This window comes from Garra rufa, chromosome 9 (genome assembly GCF_049309525.1).
Source record: "Garra rufa chromosome 9, GarRuf1.0, whole genome shotgun sequence".
Taxonomy (NCBI): Eukaryota; Metazoa; Chordata; class Actinopteri; order Cypriniformes; family Cyprinidae; genus Garra; species Garra rufa.
In genome coordinates this window covers 39,496,620-39,508,779 of record NC_133369.1, presented here as the reverse complement: position 1 = coordinate 39,508,779, position 12,160 = coordinate 39,496,620, and the positions used below count along the sequence as shown (strand labels likewise).

General features: G+C 35.1%; 1 protein-coding gene across 1 annotated transcript in view; it reads right to left on the bottom strand.

Moving 5' to 3' along the window:
* LOC141342353 (dynein axonemal heavy chain 11-like) overlaps window positions 1-12,160 on the bottom strand; it is a 260,969-nt gene that overhangs the window by 222,522 nt on the left and 26,287 nt on the right. Inside the window, exons 30-35 of the mRNA XM_073846791.1 lie at window positions 10,478-10,705; window positions 6,922-7,053; window positions 6,519-6,679; window positions 2,507-2,663; window positions 2,091-2,236; window positions 1,894-2,010 (exon numbers count right to left, since the gene is read on the bottom strand). Coding sequence (XP_073702892.1) covers window positions 1,894-2,010; window positions 2,091-2,236; window positions 2,507-2,663; window positions 6,519-6,679; window positions 6,922-7,053; window positions 10,478-10,705 — 941 coding nt within the window. The remainder of the gene's footprint in view (window positions 1-1,893; window positions 2,011-2,090; window positions 2,237-2,506; window positions 2,664-6,518; window positions 6,680-6,921; window positions 7,054-10,477; window positions 10,706-12,160) is intronic.

Below are 12,160 nucleotides of genomic sequence, written 5' to 3'. Positions count from 1 at the left end.
AAGTTTGTGCGGAGAGAAGCGCGCTTTGCAGGACATGGAGACGCCAGTGCAATGTGGAATTTCTTTTTTGCTCATGCATAAAGGTAAGAGTAATTTACCACCCGGGCCGGAACTGTAAAGGGTCTACCTTAGTTTGTGTGTACTAACAGTATCAACAAAATGTGCTCTTAAAGAAAACAAACAGAATACGCTTGATATCTTTGGTTTAAACAGGAGCGCTTCACAATAATTAACCGAAACCCAGGTAATTGCCTCACAAACACAATATCTATAGAAAGCTTTAAATTATTATTTTACTATAAAACGAAATAATTAAAATCGAAAACAAAACTCTTTCATTAGCTAATCCATAAAGATGCATTAGGCATTAATGAGCAGATGGCAGGATCATCAATTTCATCTTTGCAACACTGAATCAGAAAATACTAGTTTATTAATAAGTAATTCGAATATTTTCTTAATTTTTGCCTTGACACATTCATGGTAATTACTTTTGCTGGGGCTTTGAGGCCAGTTTTGCGTGCATTTGAATGCGGTACTCTTCCAGCTGGTCGCTGCTGATGGCAGGACACTAAACACCGCCATGGCAGAATGAATGTAGCAGAAAGTTAGTCAAGTTATCCCGTTCCAGCGTGCAAAGTCACATGACTTTTTTAATGCGCACTGAGGAATTTAATTTGAGAGGCTTCTTGATGGGAAATGCAGCATGTACACCACAGCAAGCCGCTGTCTTGACGGATAGTAATTTTAGTTTATTTAGTCTATATATTTGGCAGATGTAAAGCATACATGTGTATGTTTTTTGTGTTAGTCCATTTTTATTTTATTATTATTATTATAACAGTTCAAGGAGCAACATGTTCGTGCACTTTCTAAAGATTTTAGTTCTGTTTTTGAATAAAGGGTTGTAAATCCCTTTTTTTATCCGATTCATCGATTAATCGAAAAAATAATCGACAGATTAATCGATTATTAAAATAATCGTTAGTTGCAGCCCTATATACAATAAAACTAAACAAAAATAAACTAAACTAAATAAAACGAAATTAAATAAAATACAACAACATAAAATAAAACAAACTAAAAGAAAACCAAACAAAATTACATAAAATAAAACAACATAAAATAAAAATACAATACAATAAAAATAAAATATACAATGAAACAAAATCAAGCAAAACAAAATAAATAAAACAGCATAACATAAAAAATTAAACAAAATGAAATAAAAGAAAACAAACTAAAAGAAAACTAAAAATAAACACAATAAAACAAAACAAAATAAAGCAAAACACAAAAATGAAATAAAACTAAAGAAAGAAAGAAAATAAAACCACTTAAAATAAAACAAAACAAATTAAAACAAAATAACATAAAAATATAAAAAATACAATACAATAGAACAAAACAAAAATAAAGCAAAATACAATACAATGAAATAAAATAAATACAACAAAATAAATAAAACTAAATGAAATAAAAAATAAATAAAATAAAACAAAATGAAATAGAAAATAAACAAATAAAATAAAACAACATAAAATAAAAAAAACTAAAATAAAACAAATTCAAACAAAATAAAACAAAAAGTAAAATACAATACAATGAAATAAAATGTAATTAAATAAATTAAACAAAATAACATAAAATACAACAAAATGAAACAAAATAAATAAAAATGAAATAAAAAAATAAAAAAATAAAACAAAATAAAACAAAATGAAATAAAAAAACTAAAATAAAACAAAAATTCAAACAAAATAAAACAAAAAGTAAAATACAACACAATCAAATAAAATGTAATTAAATAAATTAAACAAAACAAAATAAAATACAACAAAATGAAATAAACATTCTTAAAATAAAAATCTATTATTTTGCATCAGGCTGTACCTGAAAAGAGCTTTGAGGTTCTCCGGCAGCTCTGTTCGTCCAGCATATCCAGGGTTCATTGTGATGAAGATCCCAACAGAGGGCTTCAAGCTAATCTCTTCCTCTAGGAACAAAAACCTGCACGGGGGCAATGGTTAAAACATGCCTAAATATTTCATATTAACCATTCAAAATATCTAAAAATGAAAACCCCTTACCTCTTCCTCTTGTTACGAATGGCATCCTGTATGGTCTTCACCTGCACTGCCACCACTGACAGCACTTCCACAGCTATCCGGTTAAACTCATCAAAGCAGCCCCAAGCTCCAGTTTGTGCCAGACCCTTGAAAATGTTCCCTATGGACTGAACAATAAAACAAGTCAGGGGAAACACTTCCATGTGTCCTCTGTTAAAGACTTAACAGAACTAAACCAACAGTAGTTAAGGAGAAGAACTTCCAAAACATCAGTCAACTGTGATAAAGTTTCAAACAATCAGTCATTGATTTCTTTCAATTAAGAAGCAGAATCTTATTTGGCAAAGTAATTATACGCATTAGGAGCTCATCTGAACGGAGAACACACTTATAATTGTCCTGAGGTTGCCAAGTCCCATTTCTGCTGGTATGTCTACCTTATAGTCCATCTGCTCAGAGCAGTTGAAGACGTACACCATGACGCCAAGAGCTCTGCCCAGGTCTTTAGTGGTTTCAGTCTTTCCTGTGCCAGCCGGACCCGCTGGAGCACCGCTCATAGTCAAGTGTAGTGACTGAGTTAGTGTTATATAGCATCTGCAATTAAAAACAGCAGACCCAAGCATTGAACAAAAACGGTTACGTTAAAGGATTAGTTCACTTTCAGAATAAAAAATTACAGATAATGTACTCACCCCCTTGTCATCCAATTTGTTCATGTCTTTCTCTCTTTAGTCTTAAAGAAATTGTGTTTTTTGAGGAAAACATTTCAGGATTTCTAAAATGGATCAAATAAAATGGATATGTATTGTGCTCCCAAGTTTGAACTTCCAAAATGTAGTTTAAATGCAGCTTTAAAGGACTCTAAAAGATCCCAGCTGAGGAAGAAGGGTGTTATCTAGCAAAACAATCGGTTATTTTCCTAACCAAATTGACAATTTATATACTTTTTAACCTCAAATGCTTGTCTGGTCTCGTCTCTGCGATGCATAGTCTGTGTGATACGGGTCAATACACTAAGGGTACGTTGAAAAACTCCTATCTCGTTTTTCTTCCCCAACTTCAAAATCGTCCTACATCGCTGCAGTGTTTACAAAGTGAACATTCAAATAAGAACAAATGCCCTTAACAAAAAATAAAAGGTAAAACAGCGGTGTAGGACGATTTTGAAGTTGAAGACGAAAACTCATATACTTTACTTATACTTTAAAAAGTATATAAATTGTCAATTTGTTTCAAAAATAATTGATCGTTTCGCTATACTTTTTCCTCAGCTGGGATCTTTTAGAGCCATTTGAAGCTGCTTTTAAACTGCATTTTGGAAGTTCAAACTCGGGGCACCATACATATCCATTATATAGAGAGAAATTCTGAAATGTTATCTTCAAAAAACGTAATTTCTTTATGACTGAAGAAAGATAAACATGAACATCTTGGAAGACAAGAGGGTGAGTATATTATCTGTATATTTTTGTTCTGGAATTGAACTAATCCTTTAACCCCTTAACTGTCACCCCCATTTTTAAAAATAGGCATAAAAGTGCACTATCCAAACTTCAATTGTTGTAATTCATGAACACTTTGGAATACACATCTAAGGTTGGTCTCTTTTTAAATTGGTCTCAGATTATTGCAGAAGTTTTTTCCAAAAAATAAAGTATCAACAAATTATAGAAGTTTAAATTTACTGTAAACAAAATGCACTGTGCAATTTTTATTATATTTTATATAAAATACATATTTTACATAACAGGTTTTATCCTAAATTTGATATCAAATTGAAGCCTCACATCTAAATAAGTTCTGTTCCAAATCTGAAGTTGATATTAAAAAAAAATTAAGGTTCCTGTAAAAGTTTGTTTAGGGCGTTATACCACAAACAGCCACCGGGTGCCATCCAAATGTCTAAATTTTTCAGAAAATTTTCATTCAATCACAAAATAACCACCAAATATGCAATCCTGAGACTCGGACCTTTCCAATGATATGTTTTTCGACAAGATTGTAAAAAGTTGTGATTCTAAAAGACTGCAATGCATTTTGTAATATGACACCGCTAGGGGGAGGAGACCGCCAAACGATTTTAAAGTACCATTTCCATGGTAAAGCATGTCCGATTTCAAAATGGTTTTCACATTATGATTCTTGAGCTTCTAAGCTTTCAATTGATATATAGTTTATGATGGTTACTAAAACATTTGATAGAAAAAAAGGACAACGGAAAAAAGAGCGCCAAGCGTCCCACAGGTGGGACGGTGACAATTAAGGGGTTAAGGCTCGTTAATAACAATAACAGACAATATTACATTATATATGATGCAAAACAGTAGTTCTATTCATATTATAGATCTGCTATGCTGCTGAATTGCTGCTGCCGTTGGTTATGGCTGTTGTTGTATATTATTGCTGCTGCTGCTGCTGCAGGGCAAATTAAGGAATTTAGTACTGCTAATACATACACCGATATGGTGTTGTGAGCATTTAAGACACACTGTACTGCTGCTGCACAAATAGCATATATAATAACCCTTAGCAGATCTGTACAGGTGGAGCTGGGGAGGTGGATGGTTTCAGAGTAACTCTGAAAGCATGCTGCGAAATGCTAACCAGCCATTTAAAGCCATGTTAATGCAACATGAACCAATCATCTTGTGCCAAGCAGTTTAATGCTGTGAATATCATAAGTTTGTGTTAACAACCCATCAGCCTGGGTCAACTAGTTTCATGACAGAACTTACCATTTAAGTCTTTATAACTCAAAAATGTCATCTAATGTTTTTTGAGATTACATTCAAATTACGATGCTGAGGAATGCAATTTGCTTAAAAAACAATTATGATTATATGCATATTTTTCGTTTATAAAATGTAATCATATTTACATAATGTCTTTTCATTAATCTAAGACAAAGTTAATACAATAAAGTCTACATAAAGGTAATTTAAAAAAAGAACCAAAACAAAAGTTGAAGGTACGGTAAAGTTTTAAATAAAAAAAAAAAGTTAAAGAAATGCATTTTCATATATGCATATTTGAATGTACATAAACTGCTGATCTGTTTGTTAATGGCTTATCAACTAAAAATATTATGAAGTATTACATAAACATTATAAAGTGTTATAATGTTATAATAAAGCAATAGAATAAAGCAATACAATAAAGGGTCTCAATTAAATATGAGCAGCATCACATGGTTAGTGCAAATTGTCACATGACCAGGGCATTTAACTTCCTGTTTGCACCATGATGGCGGCTGCATCAAAGCTCTTAAACAAAAGACTAGCAAAGTATGTTAACATAAAGATATGACAACAATTTTTGGTATTTGGTAAAAATGATCTTTAAGGTGTCTTGTATTAACTTTCTTTGTTTAGTTCAGTATACACATTATCCCACCGTTCACAATTGTTACTGACCATAAAACACACACTTTTTCATTAAAATGTCAAAAAGTAATTATTATTTCAAAGAGTTACTAATGACACATCATTTAGATGTTTTCATTTATGAAACAATTTGAGATTAAGGGATTAGTTCACTTCCAGAATAAAAACTTTTAATAATTTACTCACCCCCATGTCATCCAAGATGTTAATGTCTGTCTTTCTTCAGTCAAAATAAAATTAAGGTTTTTTAAGGAAAACATTCCAGGATTTTTCCCCATATAGTGGACTTCAATAGGAACCAATGGACTGATGGTCCAAATTGCAGTTTCAATGCAGCTTCAATCTTAGCCGAGGAATTAGGGTCTTATCTAGTGAAACAATGTCATTTTCAAAATAAATAAATAAATAATAAAAAAAAAATATATATATATATATATATATATATATATATATTATTATGTTTTAACCACAAATGTTTATCTTGTAATAGCTCAACGTCATGCATTACATAGTTGGAAAGGCCACGCGTGACGTAGGCGGAAGTTCCAACCCAGTGTTTACAAAGCAAACGTGCAAAGAAAGTCAAATGCCCATTAGAAAATTACAAGATTTTAAAGTTGGGGGAGAAAATGAAATGGTTTTTCGCCCTACCCTACCTTTTTGAACCAAAGTACACAGATGAAAAACTAAAGACACGTGACCTTTCCAACATGATTACGCAATGCATGAAGACACGCATCGCAGTGCTAGTGCAAGACAAGTGTATAAACTTGAGACAAGTGGGTTTTTTTTTTTAGAAAACGGCCAGTCGTTTCGCTAGACAAGACCCTTATTCCTCGGCTGGGATCGAGTAGAGCCCTTTGAAGCTGCATTGAAACTGTAATTTGGTCCTTCAACCCACCATTGAAGTCCACTTTAAGGAGAAAAATCCTATTTTTTTTTCAACTGAAGAAAGAAAGGCATGAGCATCTTGGATGACACAGGGGTTAGTAAATTATCAGGAATTTTTAGTCTGGAAGTGAACTAATCCTTTAAATGGGTTAGAGACCATTAGCTGTTAAGTTACCTGTCTGTGAGAGGTGTAATGACCAGACGAGGTGTGTTGCCCAGATATTCATAGGAATAACGAAACTGAGCATCGCAGATGTTGATGAAGCAGTGGTTCTGCTCCTCATCCCAGCTGTGGCGGAGCTGAGAAACCCAAGCAAACGCCTGAGCACTGCTCACCTGGATAAAAACGGTCACAAACAACTCTAAAAAAGACATTCCAGCAGAGAAAAAAATAAAAGAGTCTAAATGCTCCCAACTCAATTAATTAATCAATTACCGCTTGTCAATTTAAAGCCCATTAAAATAATGACTGAGGAACTAAGAGAGCCAAACACCACTAAATGATTTAAAACAAGGAAACAGAGCATCCTTTAGTCGACATGATCATTATTTACGAAGCACAGTAAACATGACCCAACCTTCTGAGCGATGAGTTTGGAGACCACATCTCTGGCGTGAACATCTATGGTGCACAGGGTCATGATCTTCTGCCTGTCACCCGGGTTCAGTTCCCCCAATAACATGTTTATCAAGGAGTTTAGCTGGGCAATCTGGAGATGCAAGGCAGATATTTTAGAGTTTCAGAGGGCACAATGATGGCTTGTGAGAGCATACAGTGAGCTTTGTGGCCTCTGCTTACAGTAATTATATCAATTTACATGCCAGAGAGAAGTGGATGGTAATAACTGCGCTGACAGGGGCTCAGGGTCATGTGTTCATCAGAGAAATCCCCCCACGTTTATGGAGCAAGGTCATATATTCCAGTTGGGAGGCCAAATAAGCACAGAGCTCATTTATCAATGTTGGGGGGAACTGCGACTGTGTAAGACTATTTGACTATGAATAAGAGCGGCCAGCTGGTGTGTGTGTGACAATGAATGAGAGTGCTGGGCCATATATGTGTGTGTGTGTGTGTGTGTGTGTGTGTGAGTTGGGGAGGGGGGGGTTAAGAGGCGATACCGTGGATCCCTGTCACAGACAGGCAAATGAGATGTAATCTTCCTGCCTGTATTTGGTGTAAAAGCAGCTTAGGTTGTACTGCATTTATCACCCCATGCTGTCTGACAGCGACTCCAATCAGGGGCTTGAAGGGAAAGAGGCAGATTATTCAAACGCCGGCCAAGGACATGCTAACCTTCCCTGCGCTTGATGACAGATCCTGACGCTGCAGGGGCGATATGGACGTGCTTGTGGCAGTCTACACGGATCAGCACTATTCACTTCATCATACTTACAATGAGGAAGCAGGAGTGTGTTTTTGACGGCTTCATCATCACCTCCTTCATACTTCAGACTCAACCAAAAGTCCCCAGCTTAAATTTCTGATTTTGCTAATATTTTTTTCTAAAGAAAGATAGACATGTAAAGTAATGAAATCCGAAATATTAAATGTCATGGATGAATATTTACTGAGTAATGCACTATTTTTAGAGGGGGGTCAAAAAGGCAATTTTCACCTGAGAGTTAGATCTAAATTACAGGTGGTTAAAAATGACTTTAGAAATATAGCAGCATCATAATGTTATGTTTCTGTCTGTGAGTAAAATCTGTTGACTTTAGCAATCTTTGTTGCATTATATGCCAATGGTGACCATTCAAAAAAGGGGAAATAGCACTTTTCTAGTTTTTCTCCAAAGTTTGCATGCTTGTAACTGAAGAAGTATTAACAATATCTTAATGCCCTGTTAGATACTCTGTGTAAAAATAAAACTGATGCTGCCATCATTCTGAAGTAATTTTTCGCTCTGAATCTCAGGTGAAAATTGCCATTTTGACCCCCTTTACAAAATAGTGGATTACTCAGTAAATATTCATCCATGACATTTAATATTTTGGCTTTCATCACTATACATATCTATCTTTCTTCACAATAAATATTAGCAAAATCAAAGATTTGAGCCGGGGACCTTTGGTTGAGTTGACATGGAATGACCCTAGTGCTTTCTCCTCTTGTACATAGACCCTTTACTTAGCCAAGGATGTTTTTGAAATATGGTTGGATGATTTGACAGGGAATGACCCACTAGTGACTTTAAGGATCTGCAATACTGTAAATGTCCTGTTTAAAAATAAAGTGTCTTGATTAATTTGTTCCTAAAATGGACCACACAAGGCATGTTTTTGATTCACTAAAATAGGGGCTCATAAGAATCATTTGTTTGTAAATCGCACTACAGTGGTTGTTTGATATGTTTCTGATTCACTAAAAATAGCTCATAAGAGTCATTTGTTTGTGAACCAGACGACATGAGCTACACTATGTTTTTCATTCACTAAAAAGAACCAGCTCATAAGAGTCATTTGTTTGCAAACCGGACTACAATGGTTGCCATATATGTTTCTGATTCAATAAAAATGGTCTTATGAACCACACGGTTTATGCTGTATGTTTTTGATTCACTAAAAAGAAATGGCTCATAAGAGTCATTTGTTTGTGAACCAGACTGCAATGCTTGCCCTGTACATTTCTGTTTTACTAAAAAGCTCTTATAAGAGTCATTTGTTCATGAATCACACAAAACTGTTTGTGCAGTATGGTTTTGATTCACTAAAAAGAACTGGCCTAGAAGAGTAATTTGTCCATGAATCATATTACACAGGTTGTGAGGCATGTCTTTGATTCACTAAAAAGAACCAGGTCATAAAAGTCATTTATTTGTGAACCAGACTACAATGGTTGCCTTTTTGTTTTTGATTCACCGAAAAATGTCTGATAAGAGTTCTTTGTTCATGAACCAAACTAAACTTTTGTGCTTGTGAAGTTTTTGATTCATTAAAAAGAAATGTCTCATAGGAGTCATTTGTTTGTGAACCAGACTACACTGTTTGTACTGTATGTTTCTGAATCACAAAAAAAAAATGGCCTATAAGAATAATTTGTTCATGAATGATAGTACACAGGTTGGGTGGTATGACTTTGACTCACTAAAAAGAACTGGCTCATAAGAGTCATTTGTTTGTGAACCACATTACAATGGCTGCCGTGCATGTTTTTGATTCACCAAAAAAGGTCATCAAAAAGAGTCATTCGTTCATGAACCACACAATGGTATGACTTTGATTCACTAAAAATAACTCATAAGAGTTCACTCATAAGAATTTATTTGTAAACCAGACCACACAAGTTGCACTGTATGTTTTTCATTCACTAAAACGAACCAACTCATAAGAGTCATTTGTTCGCAAACTGGACTATATTGGTTGCCCTGTATGTTTTTTACTCACCAAAAACATCTTATTAGAATCATTTGTTCATGAACCACTCTATGGTATGACTTTATTTCACTAAAACGAACTGGCTCATAAGAGTCATTTATTTGTGAACCAGACTACATAAGTTGCACTGTATGTTTTTCATTCATTAAAAAGAACCCACTCATAAGAGTCATTTGTTTGCAAACTGTATCTTTTTGATTCACCAAAAGACGTCTTATAAGAGTCATTTGTTCATGGACCACTCTAAACTGTTTGAGCTGTATGTTTTGGATTGTGTGGTATGACTCTGATTCACTAAAAAGAACATGCTCATAAGAGTCATTTGTCTGTGAACCATACTACGCTGGTTGTGCTGTATGTTTTTGAGTCACTAAAAAGAACTGGCCCATAAGAGTAATTTGTTCATGAATCGCAGTACACAGGTTGTGTGGTGTCTGTGATTAACTAAAAGGAATTGCAATGTATTTGATTACATAAAGAAGTATTGGCTCCTAAGAGTCTATTTTCATGAATCGTACTTCACTAGTTGTCCGGAATGTCTTTGATTCACTAAAAAGAACTGGCACATAAGAGACATTCGTTTGTGAACTGGACTACACTGGTTGTGCTGTATGTTTTTGAATCACTAAAAAGAACTTACTAAAGAAGTCAGAGCAGCGCTGAAAAAGAACATGAATCTACTTTGTGTCACTCATTCAGTTAATTCACAATTATGAATGTGCAAAAAAAAGTGTGCAAGTGTACAAATGACCGACTGACCTGTTTCTTGTTGTAGTCTCTGAGCGCCGTCTCAAAACCCTCGGCCAGCCGCTCAAATGCCCGATTCATGTCAGCAGACCACCATATCTGAGAAGCAGTGAGAACCACCTGAGCCGGCAGTTCCAAGACCCAGTGTTCCCGCGAACGCTCCTCGTACACAGCCTCGGCTATGTGCCTCCTCATTCCCTCCCTCATTACATCCTCCAGACTGTTCAACCAGAGCTCAACCTGACAGGAAACAGCTCATTCCATAAGAAATAATCGTACAGTAACATTGGCAGGTTACTCTTACATAAAGGCCAACTATTTATAAAATATATATAAAATGACCTATGCAATGCCATGTTTTGTTAATGCTGGGATATCCTAATTTTTACATTAAAGTTATTTCTATCTGTATGTGTATTTCAGAATGTGACTGGTGTACAGGTGCATCTCAATTAATTAGAATGTTGTGGAAAAGTTTATTTATTTCAGTAATTCAACTTAAATTGTGAAACTTGTTTATTAAATAAATTCAGTGCACACAGACTGAAGTAGTTTAGGTCTTTGGTTCACATTTATATAAAAAAACAAAAAACAATTTACTATCTCAACAAATTAGAATATGGTGACATGCCAATCAGCTAATCAACCTTAAAAGACCTGCAAAAGTTTCCTGAGCCTTCAAAATGCTCTCTCAGTTTGGTTCACTAGGTTACACAATCATGGGGAAGACTGCTGATCTGACAGTTGTCCAGAAGACAATCATTGACACCCTTTACAAGGAGGGTAAGCCACAAACATTCATTGCCAAAGAAGCTGGCTGTTTACAGAGTGCTGCATCCAAGCATGTTAACAGAGCGTTGAGTGGAAGGGAAAAGTGTGGAAGAAAAAGATGCACAACCAACCGAGAGAACAGCAGCCTTGAGAGGCTTGTCAAGCTAAATCAATTCAAGAATTTGGAACAAGGAATGGACTGAGGCTGGGGTCAAGGCATCAAGAGCCACCACACACAGACGTGTCACGCAATTTGGCTACAGTAACGAAGGTCTTAGAGTCTGGAGGAAGAGTGGAGAAGCTCATAGCCCAAGTTACTTGAAGTCCAGTGTTAAGTTTCCACAGTCTGTGATGATTTGGGGTGCAATGTTATCACCTGGTGTTGGTCCACTGCGGTTTTTGAAAAACAAAGTCACTGCACCCATTTACTAAAAAAGGCCACTGTCAAAGAAGAACCTGGGCTTCCATACCACCTCAGCAGTGCCACAGACTGATCACCTCCATACCACACCGAATTGAGGCAGTAATCAAAGAAAGGTGCCCCTACCAAGTATTGATTACATATACAGTAAATAAACATACTTTCCAGAAGGCCAAGAATTTACTAAATAACATTTTTTATCATTGGTCTTATGACATATTCTAATTTGTTGAGATAGTGAATCGTTGGGTTTTTGTTAAATGTGAGCCAAATCATCACAATTAAAAGAACCAAAGGGTTAAACTACTTCAATATGTGTGCATTGAATTTATTTAATACAAGTTATCACAATTTGAATTGAATTACTGAAATAAATTAACTTTCCCACGACATTCTAATTTATTGAAATGCACCTGTATATGCAGTTTTAATCAAACCCATATGTGACCCTGGACCACAAAACCAGTCTTAAGTCGCTGGGGTATATTTGTAGCAATAGCCAA